Below are 23,469 nucleotides of genomic sequence, written 5' to 3' on the forward strand. Positions count from 1 at the left end.
TCGCGGGTGTTGATGGCTGGATTCAGTATTTTTATGTAAAGCGCCTCTGTTGTCATTAACTTAGATTGTTTGGCGCACTGGTCTAATATCTTCCCCAGGAACGCTGCATTATGACCGTTGCGCTCAATTGCATGTATTGCCATTGGTGAGTCCACCCTGGCATGCTTTGCAACCCTTTCGGAAATTTTCCGGCATGTCTGCCCTACGTAGATGGATTTGCATCCCTTACAATTGAGTTCATATACCACGTGGGATTTGTCTATATCAAAGCTAGATTTAAGGCAAGGTGAAAGCTCTTAATTTTCCGAGTGGTAAAAATTGTCGTTACAGGAGTAATGGTGTTTAGCTTCTCTTCAAATTCATTAGAAATATTGCCTCTGTACTGAAATACAAATTGTTGTTTCTCAGTATTTTTCTGTTCTTTTGCGGCCAGCGCTATATCCTTTTTGTTCTTTCAATCGCAGCTGGTTAATTGTATCCTTGGGAATTTTCCCTACCCAATGCCTCGGATATTGATTACGTTCCCAATTTTTTTCATTAACTGTCAATGCTTCGTGGAACGCTTCTCAATTGCTAGTGCCTCGGAACAGGCGGTTTATTGTTCCATGTATTATTCTTTTCTTATGTTGAAGGGGTGCACAGCTACGATAGTTCAGAATTGGGGTCTTTCCCATTATATCCACCCCCCCAGCCCTCAGCTTAGGGGTCAGATTACCTATAGCCCACTCCCCTCCCACATCCAATCATGGTAAGTAGAACATAAAGGGGGCTATAGTTTCATGGGGGGCTATAATGGGAAAGACCCGAGAATTGATCCAGTATCTGATGGTTTTTGATACCATGTGCAAAAAATTGTACCCTCCGATTGTACGTTAATGGACATGTCCAGAATTGGCAAACTTTTGTCATCCGTTGTTTCTAATGTAAATTGAAGATTTGGATGGAGGTTATTGACCGCATCTAACAGCTCTTTGTTTTCACCTCTTTCTGTTCTCAAAATATCCTCGACATATCTTATAAAAACTTTTGTTTTGGACGAATGGTCAATGTCAGTCATCATTTTCACGGCAGAATGAGCACAACCAGAACTGGTTTTCCATGCTATCATATTCTGTGTTACTGATTCGCTGACTTTTATATGAACTTCTATATATGAAGAACTTCTATAAAGCAACTGGCAACAAAAATCTCTGAAAGAAGAGACACATGCTCGGACGGAATTACGCACATTGGAACGAAGATAAGTTTCGCACTTCTACGCAATGCAATATCTGTCTCAGAGGCTGCCGTGGTACTAATCGTAACTGAGGTTGATACTACCTATAGTGTTCTTGTGCAGGAGGGAAGACTACTCTTAATTAGTTTAGTAATATTTCAACCTTTGAGCGCGGCTCCTAGAGCCTAGCATATTGATGTAAGATTAAAATACACGTGTTTTTGCGGTAACTTTAAATACGCTGCTGTGATGTTTCACAGTGGGGGCTCACTGTTCCGTCCTTTGGGTGGATCCTACCCCATTTTTTCTTTGGATTAAATCATGGAAAAAGAACGCTAAGAAAAAGAACGCGGGAAAAGAACGCGAAAAAGAACACGAAGAGACATCTGCTTTAAAACTAGACACTTTATTATATCGACCTGACTGCGTCGGTTAATTTCACTACTGCTCCAACTTTTATCATGCGATTTTGTTTCATATTATTTGGCTATGTAAAAGTATCTTAATTTAGGTGTTAATGATGTTTGGTGGAAAAGTGCCGAAGAACACCATGATTATATCATTGGGTTTCTTTTTTATGTACAGTGCTTTCGACTCAATGACTGATATCGAAGAAAGCATTATTGAGGGTTTTCAGGATGGAGGTCATTCATTTACTGGATCTGGATACTACGTCTTATCAGTATTCAATGTTTCCTTTGCAATTTGTGCGTTTTTCACCCCAGTTTTGATGGATATTCTGGGCTTTAAGATTTCCTTGCTGGTTTGCGCCGTGTCATTCACGTTGTTTATAGGATCGCATTTTTACCCTATTGCTGCTATTGTTTATCCATTATCTGTTCTTGTGGGCATTACAACAAGCTTACTGTGGTCAACCGGATTTGCATTGTTGTCTGTTTCATGTCGACAGGAGTATGTTGCTCTGAACGCGACCATATTCTATTTGACTGCACAATTTAGCTATGCGTTGGGATCGTTGTATATATTTACTGTGTTGTATTTGGACCCGTCTTCTGCTGATGACATATCAGACAAGAGTCGAATCATTTCCATTGCAGGATATACAGCATTTTCAGTAATTGGTCTGTTTACTTTCCAACTTGCTTCTGTTCCGTCGGATTACGTTTCGTCTCAAGAAAGGTCCTATAATTTGCAAACAATGAAAGATGTCTTCGGTCGTGCTCTCAAAACAGGATTTGATCTCCTCAAGGATCGCAACTTTTCATGCATCTGTATTATCTTTTTATTCACTGGACTTAGCCAAAGTTTTATGACTGGAGTTTATAACACTAGCATTGCACACACACTGTCATTCAATGACAATAAAATAGACTCCAAAGCAATGGTTGGCTTGTCAGGCGTGGCGTTGGGCTGTGGAGAAGTAATATCAGGGTTCTTTAAAGTCTTCCTTCTATCAAATAGTTCCAGCTTAAAGCGAAGAATGCGGCTATGCCTGGCCGCATTTATATGCTTCAACACGTCACATTTTATGATCATTCTAAACCTTCCGGATGAAACTCCTTATAAAGACTCCTATAGTTCAGCTTATATATCGTCATCACCAAATCCGTACATTGCAGTAATTTGCTCATTTCTGATTGGCTTGTCGGATTTCGTTTATCAGTCAGAGTTATTTGCCACAATCGGTGAACTTGGTGGTACCAATGAGGCTGTGCTAGGAATGGCAACTGTGTTTTATAGTTTTTTGCAGGGTATTGGCGGTATGTCTGCATTTCTGTACGCTGGTTCAACTGGTCTTTTGTTCCAAATTTCTATATTAGCGGTTCTAAACTTCTTTAGCATATTAGTGTTTCTGTTCCGTGATAAAGCGAAGCAAATTTTAGAAGGTCCTCTGAAAGATGACGAACTGCTTTTAGAGTCCGACTCTGAACCAATGAATTGAGTATTATCACTACATTATTGACAGTTTTTTATTGATAATTGATTAATCTATCACTCTGATCAATTGTAATGGTGCTACTTAATTTCAAATTTATTCATTTATCACTATTATTAATTCATCTATAACTATTGTAGATTAGATTTTATATAATCTATCCAAATAGTTATTTTTCTTTGAACTGTGTGGTGCCGTGTTCGCTTTACGAAAAAAGATGTGGTTCAATTGCTTTTTCCTGATCTTGATAGAGCGCGAGCTCGCATTGTTGAAACATTTTTCTGATACTTCACTATCACATGTTCCAAAGTTATGTTAGAAATCATCATGCGAAATATTAAGCAAAGTTAAAAGATATATTTTTTTATCAGCAAAGGCCTGCAAATGTTCCTCGTTTTTTGCCAAGTTGAAATATGCAAATGAATGAAATCCGAAACACGAGAATTGAGCCAATTGGATTTCACTATAAGGTAAGATCGATGTATTGGAGATACAGAGAAACTAATTCTAAAAGTTATAGTTCAAATTCTAGATACGTGTCTAATGTGATATTGGAAAGCTTATTGTTAAGAAAGGTAATATTCAAAATTTTCAGTTCTTTTATGATTCCAATATTTATTTGCTCTCGAACGAAGTTTGAAGCAATATTTGTAGTCGTGTGCGTCTGGTTTAATGCATTTTTCGCTTTACCGTTTTGGCTTCTTGATTATTGCGTGATCTAAATTTCTCTCGTTCACAATTTTAAGCAGCTGTAATCGGTGGCGGCAGTTTAGTACTAAAAATCAAATGAAATTTGTGCTTTTTCTCACTATTGTCCTGTCTATATAAGCACAAATAACCATCTCAAGCTCCTTAGTTAAAAAAAATAATAACCCGGTTCTTGAAATCAGATACAGCATTAGATATTTAGATGTAATTTCGCTTAAGTAGTTCAGAATTTAACTCCTAATGTGTTAATTTTGCCAAATTTAAAATTTGATTGTTCGAGTGCAGATAAGGAAGCTCTCACCTAACCTAAAAAGCATTTAAATGGACTGTTAAAGTCCCGAATTTTTTTTCCAAAATTTTTCGTTTGGTTCCGGACGGATAGTGGGAGATCTAATTAAGCCATTGTTTTCCATCTCCCACCGGACAATGCCGCTGGCATGCGACCAGAGAAGTTAAGTGTTTCCTCTCTCCATTGTAAGAAAGTGAAGTGATGGAGGATTTGATTTCATTAATGGGGCTTCTAAATAAGTGGTGGGGAGGGGGCATTTGATGAAGAGCTGGGAGGATTTTCTTGACTCCTTGACAGATACCTTTGGGCGTTATTTAGTTGCTTTTGAATTCTAACTTCAATTTCTACCCCGAATAACTGAATGAAAATCTAGCTCTTTGGCTCAATTTAGTAAATCTATACGTGGGCTTCAGAAATTGGTTCTTGAATCAAGCATTAAAGAATTGAAGTTGATTGTTCAATCAGTTACAATCAATTTTGGGGTGAGCTTATCGCGTAGCTAGTTAGGCGTTTTGATGTTGATTAAATTCAAAGATGGCCTTGAGTTTGGTCTTGATTTAAGTTGTTAGGCGATACAAGATCAAACAACTTGTTGTTCTCCATTTCATTGACATAAAGTCAGATCTGATATTACGCGTGTAATTTATTCATTATTATCTTTGACATCTGTTAGCTCGGCCTTGTGTAGCTGACCTGTGTGATGTACGTGATAACCGCAAACTACTTGTCTCTCCTTACTTCAACTTAGCTCTATTTAATAAGTTTCATTAGTTCACTTTGCCGTGAGTGAATCAGTTCTTGTCAATTTCAGTTATCTTTATCCATATTATTCTTCTTGTCATCTAAACTAACTTGTTCAAACCTCTTCAGAGCCTAGAAATGTCAGCTAAAGCAATTTCTGAGGTCACAGGAAAGGATATTCTGTTCCGGAATACAAATAGCGACACCTTGCACAAGGGTGTTGCTGTTCCAGTTTACAAAACAACAGATCTTCAAACACTACCGCAAGCATTCCCTTGGCTTTTAACTGAACAGTTAGTAGTTAAGCCCGATCAGCTTATAAAGAGGCGTGGAAAGCTTGGTCTTCTTCTTGTGAACAAAAGCTATGACGAGGTGAAAGTATGGATTGATGAAAAACGAGGCAAAACTGTGACTGCGGGCAAAACGACGGGAGTTATCAACAATTTTATCATCGAGCCATTTTTGCCCCATAAGCAGGAAGAAGAGTACTATCTTTGCATACATTCCTCACGTGATAAAGATGAAATTTTGTTTTACCACGAAGGTGGCATTGATATCGGAGATGTTGATTCAAAAGCAAAGAAAATGGATATTCCGATTAAGTTCTCTGAAACACCATTGTCTGACATTTCAACTCTAGTTTCAAAAGCGCCGGCAGAAGTGCAACCAATTCTGAGCAAATTTATTATCGATTTGTACGATGTTTATAGAAAGCTTTGTTTCACCTACCTCGAAATAAACCCACTCGTATTGACCAACGGTAAAGTTCACGTCTTGGATTTAGCTGCCAAGCTTGACCAGACGGCCGAGTTTTTGTGCAAGGTCCAGTGGGGGGATGTAATCTTCCCACCTCCCTTCGGACGAGAAGCGTTTCCAGAGGAAAACTACATCGCAGAGCTGGACGCTAAAAGTGGAGCTTCATTAAAATTGACTGTCTTAAATGAGAAAGGAAGAATTTGGACTATGGTTGCGGGCGGAGGTGCTTCAGTCATCTACAGTGACACGATTTGTGATTTGGGAGGCGCTTCCGAGTTGGCTAACTACGGAGAATATTCAGGTGCTCCGACCGAAGGCCAAACTTACGAGTATGCGAAGACAGTTTTGTCGCTGATGACAAAACACCACCACCCGGAAGGAAAAGTTCTGATCATTGGAGGTGGAATCGCGAACTTCACTAACGTTGCGGCGACATTCAAAGGAATTATCAAAGCCTTGACTGAGTACAAAGAGAAATTAAAGGCACATAAGATTTCAATTTTTGTAAGACGAGGAGGTCCAAACTATCAGGAAGGTCTCCGTGTAATGAGAGAAGTGGGGAATGATCTTGGGATTGCCATGCACGTTTTTGGAACTGAGACACACATGACAGGTATTGTCTCGATGGCATTGAAGAAGTCACCAGTACCGCAGAAACCAGTCCAGGATACTGCTACTGCCAGTTTCTTGCTTGGTACCTCCACACAAAGTGCCAGTGCATTCAAGAAGAGGACTAAGAGCTTCTCTAGTACCGGCGGAAGTACAAGTAAGTAGCATTCTGTATTAGTGTACTTCGAGTGACTTTTTCCAGGGTTTCACGCCTTTTAGAGTCTCAGATCTAAAATATATTTCGATCGTCTTCACCTACAGTTGATATTGCTACCTGATTTAATGAAAATGTCTTCACAAGCATTTATTTCAAAGATATCTCTTAGAATTTCCTATTTAGCTTATTGCTTTTTGACGCTTTATAATTGCTCTCAAACGAAGTTTAGCAATTATATTGGTCATGTGGTCTTCCTTTTTATTCGATTTTTCGTTTTACCGACTTTTTGTCTGATAGTTTTTTCAGCGTACCATTGAACGAGCTTCGTTGGGTATATGTCAAGCATTGAATATATATACAAGAGTACATACAAAGTCCCTCACCATTTCCATCCCCCACACCTTAGTAGCTAGAATTCAACATCCAGTGAAAGTTTAAAACGGACCAGACGGTCTAATAGTGTCCTCTCTGGTGATACATTTTGCTTAGAAAAAACTATATAATCCATGCAGCTTGTATTTGTAACACCAGGAGACAATTTTTTATTATTATTAGATCGCACTAGTCTTACTCTACGACTCCGCTCACCCTCCGCTCCCCTCCACCTCTACTCTCTCTCCATTAAGCATAATCCAACCTGGCTAAGGTGCAGCTAGCTACTGTTGAAATCAATCGCTCGTCAGTCGTATGAGAGCAGTTCGCCCGACATTTGTCAGTTATGTTCAAAAGTAGTTAAGTTTTATATTCTAGCTTCTGCTATTGTTTCAAATGCTAATCAATATTTGGGTTAGATGATTTTTATGCGTAGAACTGTTTAACTGGTTATCCGATTGTGAAAAGATAAATGTTGCTTTCTGGATGAATTGACCTTTTCGTACTAATTTAGTTGAGTTGAAATGAAAGAAGTTATTAGTATAACCCAACTGTCTGCTTTAAGGTGCATCGAGAAACAACAGCATAATTGGTAGGATACACTTCTCTTCTATCTTCAGTTCTTTCTGTCTATATCTATCAATCGTCTAGTCATTCTTGTGTTGTGCTGTATCTTCTTATCTTATCTACCACAACCACATCAATTTCAGCTTTCATCTATCTAACTCACTTGCTTTCTTAAACACTACGGAGTGCTTTCAGCTCTATCTTGTGCCTTTCTCGACGGCTGTTCTGTAGTCTGAAATAATTGGAAGTAACATTGTAGGAAAACGATGAGAGAAACTCCATGATCAGAACAATTTTGAAATAGTTTATCAACACTTTCTAACCCTGTTTGACTTTGGCCCTGCCCATGAAAATGTCGAGAGCGGGCAGCGACCTCCATTTAGAAACAAATTCTGCCAATTTTTAGCACTTTTTATCTTTTTCTGTTTCAATCCCGATATGCCTCAACGACGGCCATTTTCCGGCAATTTGAATAAATTTGTCTGATTTATTCTGGAATTTTAAACAAAATAAAAATTATGTGAAAGCCTTCTCAGCGTTGAATATTTACTCAGACGCTTGGGTTGTCCGAATTTTGTTTTTGTTGAGAAGATATGAGGTTTTAAAAATCTGGGTTTTTCTTAAGTTTTTTTAAAATGAGAATAAAATTAAATTAACTCAGGTAGTCTAAGTTATCGTACCTAGCGCAAAATTTTTATCTGTTCAAATCTCGAACATATCAAATTGTCTTTTGAACTCATCTGGAAATTGAAATTCACACAATCGGGTTTTCAATGTTGAATTAGAATATTCGTGACCAGCCTGATGTTGTAGTTTGGGTGTCAATTTCAGTCTCCCCGCTCATTGGGCGAGCCGACGAGGCAATGAAAGTACTGATTGCCTTTTGTTTTATTGTTGAATGGATTTGGACCCAAAACTCCCCTCTTTTTGGGTGAGTTTCTATCATCACAATTAGGTATGTCTTTGGCGCTGTAGCTTGTATCTTGAGAAGTTGACTGGGTTAATTTGTTAAGGGCAACAGAGACCCGCGGAAATAAATTTTTCAAACCATTGTAGTAATTCTGATTTTCTTCAATTTAGAATGAAATAAGAATTACGTGAATGCCTTTTAAGCATATAATATTCACTCAGATGCTTGGGTTGTTCAAATATCGCTTTGGCTGAGAATATTTTGGATATTAAAAAATGTAGGTGTTCCCTTTAAAAATTAGGGAAACATTAGGGAAACAAAATGATAAAATTCATATCACGGAAGATTTTTCCATTTAAAACCAAAGGACTTAATGGTAATAAACTCTGCATTTTTGTTCCCGCATTTCTTTGAATTTTGTTAATGTCTTTATTAGCGATGAAAGCAATGTTTTGACTTGGACACCGTGGTTCTTTTGTTGTCGTCACATAGTACCTTTATTACATTAAACCTTGATGTTCACATGAGACACAAGTGAATGTATATAATGAGAGAGGTGCCAATAGCATTCCAAGGAGTTTTTGTGGCTCTCAAGTGTTTTTTTTGTAAAATGATTGTGTTTGTTATAACTTTGAGGTTATTTGGTTTCAAAAAATTCAATGGTTGTTTTGAACTTTGGAACCTTTTTCTTTTTTCCGTCATGTTATTAATAGCCGCGTCTTCAATTCCAGGCGGCTATTATAGCGCTCCTAAATTTTTTTCAATTCAAAGAATTTGAATTGTATTGATGCGCTGTGTTTTTATTACGACTCGAAGAGGAGTATTGGAAAAGTCCTTTTTTTAATCAATTTTATTGGAGTGATTTTGGCAATGAACAAAAGTGAAAAGCGGAGCGAAAAGAGAGTGGTTTTTGTTCATACAGCTGTTTTTGAGAGAGCGAGAAATTGATGTGTGAAAAAATTTTCTCTAAGCGAGCGAAATTTTTTTTTGTTCACGTGCGGCTTTTAAAAGCAGTTTTTTGCAACTTTTGATGATTCTGAGGTTTGATTATGATATTGTATTAGTTTTAGGCTGTTTTGATAGGAATTGAAGGTTTCAAGTAGTTAATTTGAGTTTAATGCTAATTGTGAGGTGTTTTGATCAGTTTTGTTGATTTTTAGACGAAATTTAATGATTTTTTGCCTGTTTTTTGTTTTAATTCTTTAAGTGCGATTTGAATAGAAGCTTGTTACTTGAGGAATATTCAGATACCAATTGATTAAAGTTTTATTGGCGTAATTCATTGTTTTTTTAGGAAAATTGACAGAAAAATTGAGAAATTTTAAACCATTTTAATTTTTTTTGCTGTTTTTCTTTTTTTTTAGTCTCAGAGAAGTTTCTTAGCCTACTATGACTTGTCCATTGATTTGCAAGCTTTTCATTGCCCTAATTGCAAAGGAATTTTACTCGCCTTTATGTTTCCTTGTACTATTAAAAAAACTCATTATGTTTTTCTAGTTTTTTTTTTACTTCGTTTCTGAATGCCATTTCTATTCTTCCTTAATTTTTTTATGGCGTTTGTGGAGGTTCAGGGTTCACAATAGTTGTTCTAGTTGTTAAGTCATTAGTATGGGCAATTTTTCATTCGAGTCGTTTCCGGAATTCTTCCGGCTATGTTTTTTTTTAAGATGTGTTCACACATTTTTCAATGACTTTGATCTTTCAAAACGGGATAAACAGGTGAAGCCCAGCGGGCATTGAGTTTCATTAGAGGCCCAAAGTGCGCCTTAGTAGTCCCTCAAGTACTTATGGTGGCGCAGCTACTGGGATGGCCTTAATTTAAGGTTAAAAGTGATTTTTTTGAGTTTTTGGGCTCAAAATGGTGCAATTTTTCATGTTTTTTGTGATTTTTTTGTTATGATTAGACTTAGGTTGAAGTTTTTAAAAGTTGATGAAGGCCTTTTGCGAGACAAAATTGCTTGTTATGACCATTTTATGAGCTATATGTTTTGGTACTACAAACGCGCAATATGATATTAATTTTTGCAACTTTTTTCAGGTTTTTTGGAATTTTTTTGTCATTTTTGAGTTGTTTTAATCCTAGGTCTCAAAAAACTTCCTCTAGGGTTTGATAAAGGGTTTGATGATAGATTACTCTATATGCTCTTGTGGTAACGGAATGGTTTTCAACTTTTGCCATCATGAATTTTAGCAATTTTTGACAAAATTTGCAATTTTTTCATATTTTTTGACATTTATCCGCATAATTCAAGTTGTTCGAGTCCCAGGGGGCCAGAAAACCTAATCAGAGGTTGGATAATTAATTATTTAAATTTTTTGGCTGCCATGGAATAGTTTTCAATTTTTGAATGTCACAAATTTAAGCAATTTGTTTTGACAAAATTCGCATTTTTTCAGGTTTTTGAAAGTTTTCGTCATTTTTTCCAGTTTTTTCGGCTTCAGGGACCAGGCAATATCCTTTGAGGTTTGTTAATATGGAACTGCATAGTTTTGGCAACAATGGAACGGTTTTTAACTTTTTAATGTCTCGAATTTTAGCTTTTTTGATAAAATCTGCAATTTTTTTTAAGGCTTCCTAAAGTTTTTGTCAGTTTTTGATATTCGTCCATTCTCAAGTGCGAGAAAATATATTCCACGTTCTGATAAAAGTTTACTGCATATTTTTTAGTTTCAATGGATTTGTTTTCAATTATTTATTTGTATCACAATTAGTTATTTATATCAGAATTTTCAGTAACATTTCCTTATTTGCAATTGATTTATTTTTCTAAATTTTATGTTCATTTTCGAGTTGATCGATCTTCATGGGCCAATGAGTATTTTTGAGGTCTTGCAGGTATAATACTGGAACGATTTCAGAAACAGTAATTGGTTTTGAACATATTTTTGAAATAGGTTTTTTAAAGGGTCAAAATATTGCCTTAGGTTTAAAAGCTTCAAGAGTTTTAGCAATGAGTATATTTTTGTTTAGTTTTGATTCTTTTAGTTTCTCAATTTGTTGTGATGATTTTGTTGTGTTCTGGCTGGCCTTGTTCAATTGATCTGCTCGTCACGTAGAGTACGTATGAGTTTTTCCTTCAATTCTTTGAATTGTATTTCAGGACTTGTCCTGCTATGTTTTTTTTTCGTCTAACAGATTTTTGTTTTGTCTTACCCTGACTTCTTGGAATTGACTTTTTCAATGACTTACCTCACTCAAAAAAATGACTTCTGAACTCACTTATGGAACTTTAAATTTTATGAACATTTACTCGTTAAAGGTCAATTGTGTGCATCTAAGTAGTGCCAAACATGTATGCCCTAATTCTGGATTATTAGAGTCTTGAGTTTTTGACTTCGGATTTTAATTTTGGGATCTTCTCCGTTTGTGCCCCCAGTACGTTATGCGCCCCACCCCCCAGTTACAGAGCACGTGCCCTAACGTAGTAGGTCATTATGTAAAAAATATTGCACGTGCATCTGAGGGGTGCAAATAATATGCGCCCACTAAACTGAGGGGGCACAAACTGAAAAGATCCTAATTTTAAAAAGCTCTATTTGGGCTTTCTCCTTATAGAGCTTATGTGTCTCATAAAATTGACAGTCCAAAGCTAACCCAAAAACTCTAGTGGTCTATTAAAGGACTGGTGGTCGATCTGACTATCTAATCTCTTTAGTTGTTTCAATTAATGGAAGGCCCCAAGCGTCTATCGCGGCTATTTTCCGGCAATATGACGGCTATGTTCTTGTACTATTAAGGAAAAATCCTATCTGTTTTCTATTGAACGGCAAGTGAATTGTTGTAATGATTTGATCTGATGGTTTTAACCTAGTTACGAAGTATTTTAAAAGTGGATATTGAATTCTCGGCGTATTAAAAGCATTTTTTGTTTTTGTTCGTTTTGTTTGTCTTGTTTCGAAGTTTTAATAGTGGTAGATATCATTGGCCTTCTAATGCGGCAGGGCATTATTTTTATTCAGTTACCGGTCTCGGTGTCTGGGCGTTTTAAACTCAGACCCCATTCATTTTCGAACAGTTTGTGCATTTTTCAAAGTTTTCAATGAAGTCAAAAATGTGGATGAGTAGTGTCGGGCACTTTATCGAGCCTCCTTGTTTCTTTATACCATTAGTTTGATAGCTCCTTCTATTTTCTTTTATTGGAGTTATGATGGTTTGTGAGATTAAAAAGGTAAGTTACCGGAGGCAATTATTTTAAAAACATCTTAAATTAATTTTTTGTAAATCTTATTTTTTTGGGTCCCAAATTATAGATGCTCCGAACGTTGCTATCATTATAGTATGATAAGTTTTGACAACTCAACCTTTCATTCTGTTGTTTTCAATGATGATGTTCTTTCACAGCATATTTTTTGAGCTATTGAATGTGAATCGATGTTAATCACAAGTTTAATTCGTAATACCTTTTTAGGCCTCAAATGTATGTTACTTGATGGTAAAAGAGAATTCTGCCAAAGCTATCATATCGTTTCCACTCCTTGACTGGACTGCATGCGTGGCTTTGTTTAACAAAGACTTCTATCACCTAAAGCTTGGCTCAAATTCTTAACATCTTTTAATATGGTTCTTGAAATTTCGCTGGTTAATTAGGCGATTGGTTTCTTCATAACCTTATTCATCGGTCAGAAAATTTTTTAGAAAACTTATTTTTGAAGTCTTGTTTGCACGTAATTTTAATACTCCCCTATGATTCAAAATTTTTTAAATTAAAATGAACCTTTTAATGCTAAGCTGTCATTTTGGGCCAATTTGAAAAATTTTGACTTGTTTTTACGAAAGTAAATTAATTTTAATAGAGAAAAAGGTTTCGAAATGAGTTAAGCAATGAAACTCAATAGAATATTATATTGGATTTCTTTGTTGTTATTCATGAATTACTGAAAAATTTCCGTCCCTTCTCAATTACCAGCCTTTTGATGCCTTTTTGGAAGATTAAATGGATAGCTCGAATTGGATAAGATGGATAACATTAAAGCCGAAGCGTTGGCTGGTATATATAAAACTTTAACCTGGTCTTCTATTTCATGTTTAATAGCCGCCTCAGCTTCTCAACCGGCTATTATAGCGCTCCTATTTTTTTAAATCCAAAGAATTTGAATTGTATTGGGGCTGTCTTTTTTTAAGATCTGTTCATACATTTTCATGATTTTTGAATTCAAATTGGAGTAGTGATTTCGGTCACGCCGAAACAGGAAGTTTAGCAAAAAGCGAGAAGTTCCGCGGCGTTAAATTTCGCTCTAATTTAAAGTAGTGAGAAAAGGGGTTTATGAACAAAAGTTTGCTTTCTCGCTAGTGGTTTTTTTGTTCACAAGCGGCATTTTCGCTTTGATTTTTACTGTTTTTTCGATTTTTTTGATCGCGTTTTTTTAAATGTTTTTTTTTCCAATCCATTCATAGTTCATTCTAGGTCTGGTTTTTTGTTTGAACCAAATTTCCATTTTTCGCTACTGTTTTTGTTCACTTGCGGCGTTTTGACATTGATTTCCTGATTTTAAGTTTTTTATCTGATTTTAGAAATGATTATCCCAATTCACTCATTTTCCGTTCTAGGTCTAGTTTTTTGATTAGTCAATGAAAATTCTTTGAATTGTACGTCAGGACTTGTTCTGCTATGTTTTTTTCAATTTGTCTAATCAAAATTTTTCGCTTTACCTTAGTTCACAGGTTGTTCAACATTTTGTGTGAAATCTTTTGACTTCTCTAGGCTAGTTTCACTCTTCGCTCATTCTGCTCAAAGTCTTTTTAGACAGCAGTCGTTCAGCAAATTAATTCAAAATATTCAGCAGCAAAAATCGAAATCAGAAATAGAAACGAGATAAACTCATAAAGCCCTATTTTAGATGCCTGTAGCTCGAACTTTGTTCTTATAAGTATTAGGTACCATCTCTAATGCTTTTTGGTATTGATGCTGGCCCCCTGTATCGTCTCACTATGAAAGAGGAGTATGATCACTTTAAAATTCTTTTTGTACAAAATTAGTTTTTCATTTGTGTTTCAATCCAAATCATGATAATGGGAATCAACGACGGCTATTTTCCGGCAATCTGCCGGGTATGTTTTCTGTTTTGCTAACAAATTTTCCTAATAAAATTTTGGTTAGTTTGCTTTGAGGTCCTTGATTACAGGTGATATTTTCCTGTAGCGTAAAGACATGTTATAGTGAAGCTCGAAACTATTTAGATGATGCAGCTGATGCTTCGAAGCGTCGTGATGACATTGCAGCCCATACTTTGTTTGATGAGAAAAGCACATCTATCATCTGGGGCATGCAGCCCAAAGCGGTCCAGGGAATGCTGGATTTTGACTACATCTGCTCAAGAAGCACACCATCAGTTGCTGCCATGACTTACCCTTTCAGTGGAGACCACAAGCAGAAATTCTACTTTGGACATGAAGAGATCCTGATGCCGTTATACAAAAACATGGCTGATGCTATGAGGAAGCATCCAGAAGCTGATACATTGATTAGTTTTGCATCTTTGAGATCTGCGTACGACAGTGCGGTTGAAGCTATGAGTTTTCCTCAGATCAGAACTGTGGCCATCATCGCAGAGGGTATTCCTGAAAACCAGACAAGGAAGTTGATCAAGTTGGCGGAAGAGAAAGGTGTTAGGATCATTGGACCTGCGACAGTAGGAGGAATCAAACCAGGATGCTTCAAGGTAGGAGAATTAATTATGAGAGCTTTTTATATTACTAAGAGAGTGTTTCAATTGAACTCAGTAAACAGGTTTAGAAGTTTAGAATAGTCAGAACAACTGTTTTCTTTTTCACCATCACTTGGTTCGATGTCATACGTATGTGGTGTGGCCTGGTTCACAAGGTTGAATATTTTTCTACCTAAAATGAGCTGACTGGCTGCTACCCATAATGTGATTGGGTGATGTTTGTAGATTGGACACACTGGTGGCATGATTGACAATGTGGTGGCCTCTAAGCTCTACAGGGCGGGTAGTGTGGCTTATGTGTCCAGGAGTGGAGGCATGTCCAATGAGCTCAACAACATCATTTGCAAGAACACTAACGGAGTCTACGAGGGAGTTGCCATCGGAGGAGACAGGTCAGTGTCAAACTACCTTTAACAGACAATTCTTCTTTGACGAATGAAAATTTGGCAAGAAAAACAAGATTTCAGATATCGCGCAATTGTTGAGATTCTCGGAAATTATATAGAATTGAACGTGTAATTGGAAAAAGAATTCGATATTTGGCATCGGCTAGTTAGCTTGTTAAGAACGCAGTTGCTAAACCTCGATTAAATGATGAACTATTAAGAAATGTCACATTTGTCTACCGCTTATTATCTTCCTTGTCACAATGGTCCATAGTGTGTTGTGTTAGTTGAAATAGAAGTCTTATAGCCAGCTATGTGGTATCTCGTATCAATTATTCCATAAACAGGACTGATCTGTCCTCAGTGTTCTAAAATGACACATCATCTCTCTGGAAATTGAAAATATTTTAATTCAGGTATCCAGGTACGACATTCCTGGACCACATCATTCGTTACGAACAGAATGAGGAGATCAAAATTATTGTGATATTGGGTGAAGTGGGAGGAGTGGAAGAGTATGTTGTTGGTCGGCTGGTGAAGGAGGGCAAAATAAGCAAGCCAATTGTGGCATGGTGTATTGGTACTTGTGCTTCAATGTTCAACTCTGATGTACAATTCGGACACGCAGGTACCCGCTCTATTACCATTATCTGGGATATCTGAACAGTTTTTTCCTTCATAAATGTGAACATCAATGATTAATGGCTGGCAAATAAATTTGCAGCAATTGCTTGGAACCAGATTTCTCTTCGTGCTCGATTTGGCGTCTACCTTTTTGTTCTGATCACTTCAAAAACGGGATGGACTATTCCTAGAACCGGACGTTAACGGCTCTCTTTAATTGCTCTCAAACGAAGTTTTTCATCTAAAGTTTTTTGTGTCACCATTTGACTTTTCCTACTCAAAATGGAGGCACTAATCTCTTTACCATATCAGATCTTTACTAGTTCCTGAGTGTTTCACCCGTTTTCGATGAGTTATCAAAGTTTTTATAGCTGCGAAGCTGTAAGCTGAGCGAAGCTACATTGCGGTGCTCTTGGTTTTTTTACAATTCAAAGAATTTGAATTGTATTGGGGCGCTGTCTTTTTTTTTAAGATCTGTTCACACATTTTCATGATTTTTGAAGTCAAATTGGAGTCGTGATTTTGGTCACGCCGAAACAGGAAGTGGAGCGAAAAAGCGAGTGGTTTTGCGGCGTGAATTTTTTTCGCTCTAATTTTAAAGTAGAGTGAGAAAACGGTGTTTGAACAAAAATTCGGTTTCTCGGTAGTGATTTTTTGTTCACATGCGGCATTTTGTCATTGATTTTCTGTTTTCTTTGTTTTTTATCAGATTTTTTTAAATGGTTTTCTCAATTCACTGATATTCCATTCTAGGTCTAGTTTTTTTTGTTTAGTCAATGAAAATTCTTTGAATTGTACGTCAGGACTTGTCCTGCTATGTTTTTTTGTTTCGTCGTCTGACGCTCTTTTTTCGTTTTACATTTGTTCACACAGCAAAGCTGAAAAAGTCAAATTTTCTGAATGACTTCTTCCTCTCACTAAAGGCATTTGCGCGCGTGACGTCATTTCTCACTCGCTTTAGCGAAAGTTTTTAGGTTATTTGCGTGATTAGATTTTGATCATACGTGACTTACCTCACTCAATAAAATGAATTTTGCTCTTTAAAACTTAATTTTAATTTGAATTTGTTTAAGGTCAAAGGAACTCATATCTGCAGTAAAGGTCCCTAATAAGAGGCTTCTGTGGAATGAATTGTAAAAAGCGTTATTAATTTATCGCTGAATATTTTTTACCAAGTTTTTTGAGCGGCGTCGATTTTTTTTTCAATTTAGATCTGTATCTGTTTCTATCTCTATTATACGACACGCAGGTCTATTCTTTCGCAGCTATTCCGGCAATATGCCGGCTATGTTTCCTTTTTCAGCTAATTTTATATTTCGAATCATTTCAATTTTGTGTGTGTGTATGTGTGTGTGTGCGTGCGTGTGTGTATGTGTTTGTGTATGTGTGTGTGCGTGCGTGTGTGTGTGTGTGCGTGCGTATGTGAGTGTGTGTGTGTGTGTGCGTGTGTGTGTTTCCGTGTGTGCGTGCGCGTGGGTGCGTGCGTGCGTGTGTGTGTGTGTGTGTTTGCGTGTGTGCGCGTGCGTTTGTGTGCGTGTGTGTGTGTGTGTGTAGTCGCGTGTGTGTGCGTGCGTGCGCGCGTGTGTGTGTGGTATGTGCGCGCGTGTTTGTGCGCGTGTGTGTGCGTGCGCCTGTGTGTGTGTGCGCGTGTGTGAGTGTGTGTGCGAGCGCGTGTGTGTTTGTGTATGCGTGTGTGTGTGCTTGCGCGCGTGTGTGTGTGTGCGTGTTTGCGTGTGTGCGCGCGTGTGTGTGCGCGTGCGTGTGTGTGTGCGGTGTGTGTGCGCGAGCGTGTGTGTGTGTGCGCGTGCGCGTGCGTGTGTGTGTGAGCGTGCGTGCGTGTGTGCGCGCGTGTGTGTGTGTGTGCGCGAGTGTGTGTGTACGTGCGTGGGTGTGTATGTGTGTGTGTGTGTGTGTGTGTGTGTGTGTGTGTGATTGTGTGTGTGTGTGGTGTGTGTGCGCGCGTGTGTGTGCAGGTGTGTGGGTGCGTGCGTGTGTGTGTGCGTGTGTATGTGTGTGTGTGCGCGCGCGCGTGTGGTTGTGTGTGTATGCGTGCGTGTGTGTGTGTGCTTGTGCGTGCTTGTTTTTGTGTGTGTGTGTGTGTGTCTGGTGTGTGTGTGTGTGGTGTGTGTGTGCGTGCGTGTGCGCGCGTGTGTATTTTTGGTGTGTGTGAGCGCGTGTGTGTGTGTGTGTGCGTGCGTTTGTGTGTGCGCGCGCGTGTGTGTGTGCGCGTGTTCGTGTGTGTGTGTGTGTGTGTGTGCGAGCGTGCTTGTGTTTGTGCGCGCGAGTTTGTGTCTGTGCGCGTGTACGTGTGTGTGTGCTCGCGCATGTGTTTGTGTGTTTGGTGTGCTTGTGTGCGAGTGTGTGTGCAAGTGTGTTGGTGTGTGTGTGCGTGTGTGATTTTGTATGTGTGTGGTTGTGCGTGTGTGTGTATGTGTGTGTGCACGTGTGTATGTGTGTGTGCGTGCGTGCTTGTATATGCGCGCGTGTATATGTGTGTTTGGTGAGTGTGTGTGTGCGTGTGCGCGCGCGCGTTTGTGCAAGTGTGTGCGTGCGTGTGCGTGTGTGTTTTTGTGTGTGTGCGCGCGTGTGTGTGTGTGCGTGTGCGCGCGCTTGTGTGTGTTCGCGCGCACGTGTGTGTGTGCAAGACTGTGCGTGCGTGTGTGTTTGTAAGTGTGTGTGTGCGCGTGTCTGTTTGTGCGTGTGTGTTTGCGTGCGCTCGCGTGTGTGTGTGTGTGGTTGTGTGTGTGAGTGCGTGCTTGCGCGCGTGTGTGTGTGTGTACTTGCGTGTGTGTGTGTGCGCGCGCGCGCGAGTTTGTGTATGCGTGTGTGTGTGTGTGTGTGTGTGTGTGTGTGGTTTTTGTGTGTGTGTGTGTGTGTGGATGTGTGTGTGTGCGTATGTTTTTGTGTATTTGCGCGCGTGTGTGTGTGTGTCTGTTTGTTTGTGTGTGTGTGTGGTTGTGTGTGTGCGTGTGTGGTTTGTGTGTGTGTGTGTGCGTGTGGATATGTGTGTGTTTACTTGCGTGTGTGTGTGTGCGCGCACTTGTGTGCGTGTGTGTGTATGCGTGCGTGTGTGTGGTTGTTTGTGTGTGGTTGTGTGGATGTTGTGTGTTAGTGCGTGCTTGCGCGTGTCTGTGTGTACTTGCGCGTGTGTGTGTGTGTGGATGTGTGTGTGCGTGTTTGTGTGTGCGCGCACGTGATTGCGTGTGTGTGTGTGTGTGTGTGTGTGCGTACGAGCGCGCGTGTGTGCGCGCGCTTGTGTGTGTGTGCACGTGCATGTGTGTGTGTGCGCGCATATGTTTGTGTGCTGGTGTGTGTGCGCGCGCGTATATGTATTTACGCGCGTGTGTATGTGCGCGCAGGCGTGTGTGTGCGTGTTTTGTGTGTGCGGCGTGTGTGTGTGCGCACATGCGTTTGTATGAGCGCGCGTGTGTGTGTTTGTGTGTGTGTGTGCGTGTGTGTTTGTGTGTGTGTATGCCCGCGTGTGTGTGCGCGTGTCTGTTTGTGCGTGTGTGCGTGCGCGCGTGTGTGTGTGTGGTTGTGTGTGTGCGTGAGTGCGTGCTTGCGTGTGTGTGTGTGTGTGTACTTCGTGCGTGTGTGTGTGCGTGTTTGTGTGTGCGCGCGCACTTGTGTGCGTGTGTGTGTGTGTGTGTGGTTTTTGTGTGTGTGTGTGGATGTGTGTGTGTGTGTGTGTGTGCGTATGTTTGTGTGTATTTGCGCGTGTGTGTGTGCGTGTGAGTGTGTGTGTGTGTGCGTATCTTTGTGTGTGAGTGTGTGCGCGCGTATGTTTGTGTGTGTGGTTGTGTGTGTGTGGTTTGTGTGTAGATGTGTGTGTGTGTGTGTGCGTGTTTGTGTGTGCTTGCGTGTGTGTGCGTGTGTGTGTGTGTGTGTGTGTGCGTACGAGCGCGCGTGTGTGCGCGCGCTTGTGTGTGTGCACGTGCGTGTGAGTGTGTGTGTGTGCGCATATGTTTGTGTGCTGGTGTGTGCGCGCGTATGTGTGTTTACGCGCGTGTGTATGTGCGCGCAGGCGTGTGTGTGCGTGTTTTGTGTGTGCGGCGTGTGTGTGTGTGCGCACATGCGTTTGTGTGTGCGCGCGTGTGTGTGTTTGTGTGTGTGTGTGCGTGTGTGTTTGTGTGTGTGTATGCCCGCGTGTGTGTGCGCGTGTCTGTTTGTGCGTGCGCGCGTGTGTGTGTGGTTGTGTGTGTGCGTGAGTGCGTGCATGCGTGTGTGTGTGTTTACTTGCGCGTGTGTGTGCGTGCGCGTGTTTGTGTGTGCGCGCGCACTTGTGTGCGTGTGTGTGTGTGTGTGTGTGTGGTTTTTGTATGTGTGTGTGTGGATGTGTGTGTGTGTGCGTATGTTTGTGTGTGTATTTGCGCGTGTGTGTGTGCGTGTCTTTGTGTGTGAGTGTGTGTGCGCGTATGTTTGTGTGTGTGGTTTGTGTGTGTGTGTGTGTGTGTGGATATGTGTGTGTTTACTTGCGTGTGTGTGTGCGCGCACTTGTGTGCGTGTGTTTTTATGCGTGTGTGTGTGGTTGTTGGTGTGTTGTTGTGTGTGTGTGCTGTGTGTTAGTGCGTGCTTAAGTGTGTGTGTGTGTGTGTGTTCTTTCGCGTGTTTGTGTGTGGATGTGTGTGTGTGCGTGTTTGTGTGCTTGCGTGTGTGTGCGCGTGTGTGTGTGTGTGCGTGCGAGCTCGTGTGTGTGTGTGCGCGCAGGCGTGTGTGTGTGCGTGTTTTGTGTGTGCGGTGTGGGTGTGTGTGTGTGCGCACGTGCGTTTGTGTGTGCGCGCGTGTGTTTGTGTGTGCGCGCGTGTGTGTGTGTTTGTGTGTGTGTGTGTGCGTGTGTGTGTGCAAGTGTGTGTTTGCGTGTGTGTTTGTGTGCTTGAGTGTTTGTGTATGCCCGCGTGTGTGTGTTTGCGCGCGCTTGTGTGTGTGGTTGTGTGTGTGTGTGTGTGTGTGGTTGTGTGAGTGTGTGTGTGAGTGCGTGCTTGCGCGCGCGTGTGTGTGGTTGTGTGCGTGTGTGTGTGGTTGTTTGTGTGTGTGCGCGCGCTTGTGTGTCTGCGCGTGTGTGTTTTTGTTTGCGCGTGTGTGTGTTTGCGCCTGTGTGTGTGCGCGTGTGTTTGTGTGTGTGTGTGTTTGTGCGCGTGTGGGTTTGTATGTGTGCGCGCGTGTGTTTGTGTGTGTACGCTTGTGTTTGTGTGTGTGTGCGTGTGGTTGTGTGTGTGTGCGTGTTTGTGTGTTCGTGTGTGTTTGTGTGTGTGTGTGTGTGGTTTTGTGTGTGCGTGCTTGCGCTTGTGTGTGCTTGCGCGCGTGTGTGTGGTTGTGTGTGTGTGTGTGTGTGTGTGGTTGTGTGTGTGTGGTTGTGTGTGTGCGCTTGCGTGTGTGCATGCTTGTGCGCTTGCGTGTGTGTGTGCGCGGGCGTGTGTGTGTTTGTGTTTGCGCGTCTGTGTGTTTGTGCGCCTGTGTGTGCGCGCGCGTTTGTGTGTGTGTGCTTGCGCGCGTGTGTGTGGTTGTGTGTATGTGTGGTTGTGTGTGTGTGTGGTTGTGTGTGTGTGCGCGCGAGTGTGTGTTTGTTTATGTTTGCGCGTCTGTGTGTTTGTGGGCCTGTGTGTGTGCGAGCTTGTGTTTGTGTGTTTGCGCTTGTGTTTGTGTGTGTGCGTTTGTTTGTGTGTGTGCGTGTGTGTATTTGTGTGTGTGCGTGTTTGTGTGTTTGTGTGTTTTGGTGTGTGTGCGTGTTTATTTGTGTGCGTGTGTGTTCGTGTGTGTGTGTGTGCGTGTGTATATGGGTGTGTGTGTGTGAGTGTGAGTGTGTGTATGAGGGTGAGTGTGTGTGTGTTTGTGTTTGTGTGCGTGCGCTTGTGTTTGTGTGTGTGTGTGCGTGTGTTTGTGTCTGCGCGTGTGCGTGTGTGTGTTTGTGTTTTCGCGTGTGTGTGTTTGTGGGCCTGTGTGTCTGTGTGTGCGCGTGTTTGTGTGTGTGCGCGTGTGTGTGCGTGTGTCTGTATGTGTGCGCGCGTGTGTTTGTGTGTGCGCTTGTGTTTGTGTGTGTGTGCGCGTGTGTTTGTGTGTGTGCGTGTGTTTGTGTGTGTGAGCGTGTGTGTGTGTGTGTTTGTGTGCGTGTGTGTGTGTGTGCGCGTGTTTTTGTGTGTGTGCTCGTGTGTGTGCGTGTGTTTTCTCGTGTGTGTGCGCGCGTATTTGTGTGCGTGTGTTTGTGTGTCTGCGCGTGTGTGTGTTTGTTTGCGCGTGTGTGTGTTTGTGCGCCTGTGTGTGTATGCGCGTGTTTGTGTGTGTGTGTGTGTGCGTGTGTGTGTTTGTTTGTATTCGCTTGTGTTTGTAAGTGTGCGCGCGTGTGTTTGTGTGTGTGTGCGCGCGCTTGTTTTTGTGTGTGTGCGTGTGTTTGTGTGCGTGTGTTTGTGTGTGTGAGTGTGTGTGTGTGTGTGTGTGTGTGTGCGTGTTTTCGTGTGTGTGCGTGTTTTCGTGTGTGTGCGTGTGTTTTTGTGTGCGTGTGTTTTTGTGTGTGTGTGTGTGCGTATTTTTGTGTGTGTGCATGTGTTTGTGTGTATGTGTGTGTGAGTGTGTGTGTGTTTGCGTGCGTGCCTGCGTGCGTGTGTTTGTCTGTGTGTATGCGTGTGTTTGTGTGCGTGTGTGTGTGTGTGCGTGCGTGCTTGCATGCGTGTTTGTGTGTGTATGCGTGTTTGTGTGTGTGTGCGCGTATTTGTGTTTGTGCGCCTGTGTGTGTGGGTGCAAGTGTAAGTTTGCGTGTGTGTTTGTGTGCTTGAGTGTTTGTGTATGCCCGCGTGTGTGTTTGCGCGCGCTTGTGTGTGTGGTTGTGTGTGTGTGTGTTTGGTTGTGTGAGTGTGTGTGTGAGTGCGTGCTTGCGCGTGTGTGTGCTTGCGCGCGTGTGTGTGTAGTTGTGTGCGTGTGTGTGTGGTTGTTTGTGTGTGTGTGCGCGCTTGTGTGTGCGCGCGCTTGTGTGTCTGCGCGTGTGTGTTTTTGTTTGCGCGTGTGTGTGTTTGCGCCTGTGTGTGTGCGCGTGTGTTTGTGTGTGTGTGTTTGCGCCTGTGTGTGTGCGCGTGTGTTTGTGTGTGTGTGTGTTTGTGCGCGTGTGTGTTTGTATGTGTGCGCGCGTGTGTTTGTGTGTGTGTACGCTTGTGTTTGTGTGTGTGTGCGTGTGGTTGTGTGTGTGTGCGTGTTTGTGTGTTCGTGTGTGTTTGTTTGTGTGTGTGTGTGGTTTTGTGTGTGCGTGCTTGCGCTTGTGTGTGCTTGCGCGCGTGTGTGTGGTTGTGTGTGTGTGTTTGTGTGGTTGTGTGTGTGTGGTTGTGTGTGTGCGCTTGCGTGTGTGCAAGCTTGTGCGCTTGCGTGTGTGTGTGTGTGCGCGCGGGCGTGTGTGTGTTTGTGTTTGCGCGTCTGTGTGTTTGTGCGCCTGTGTGTGCGCGCGCGTGTGTGTGTGTGCGCGCGTTTGTGTGTGTGTGCTTGCGCGCGTGTGTGTGGTTGTGTGTGTGTGTGCGGTTGTGTGTGTCTGCGTGTGTGTGTGCGCGCGTGTGTGTGTTTGTTTATATTTGAGCGTCTGTGTGTTTGTGGGC

The 23,469-nt window shown here is 41.3% G+C and overlaps 2 protein-coding genes across 3 annotated transcripts in view; both read left to right on the forward strand.

The window, feature by feature from the left end:
• The first annotated feature begins 1,075 nt into the window (after positions 1-1,075).
• On the forward strand, positions 1,076-3,344 carry LOC142348779 (UNC93-like protein MFSD11). The gene has a single exon (XM_075400279.1). The coding sequence runs from the start codon at positions 1,734-1,736 to the stop codon at positions 3,117-3,119; it is 1,386 nt and encodes a 461-aa protein (XP_075256394.1). The 5' UTR covers positions 1,076-1,733; the 3' UTR covers positions 3,120-3,344.
• Positions 3,345-4,690: 1,346 nt separating this feature from the next.
• Positions 4,691-23,469, forward strand: part of LOC142338739 (ATP-citrate synthase-like) — a 26,133-nt gene continuing 7,354 nt past the window's right edge. Inside the window, exons 1-5 of one of the 2 annotated variants that reach the window (XM_075388610.1) lie at positions 4,691-6,373; positions 7,311-7,337; positions 14,401-14,882; positions 15,114-15,280; positions 15,691-15,902. In XM_075388610.1, coding sequence (XP_075244725.1) covers positions 4,990-6,373; positions 7,311-7,337; positions 14,401-14,882; positions 15,114-15,280; positions 15,691-15,902 — 2,272 coding nt within the window. In that variant the 5' untranslated portion in view covers positions 4,691-4,989. The remainder of the gene's footprint in view (positions 6,374-7,310; positions 7,338-14,400; positions 14,883-15,113; positions 15,281-15,690; positions 15,903-23,469) is intronic. The other variant, XM_075388611.1, reaches the window with a different exon arrangement.

The sequence above is a fragment of the Convolutriloba macropyga genome, chromosome 1 (genome assembly GCF_964194025.1).
Source record: "Convolutriloba macropyga chromosome 1, txConMacr16.3, whole genome shotgun sequence".
Taxonomy (NCBI): domain Eukaryota; kingdom Metazoa; phylum Xenacoelomorpha; order Acoela; family Convolutidae; genus Convolutriloba; species Convolutriloba macropyga.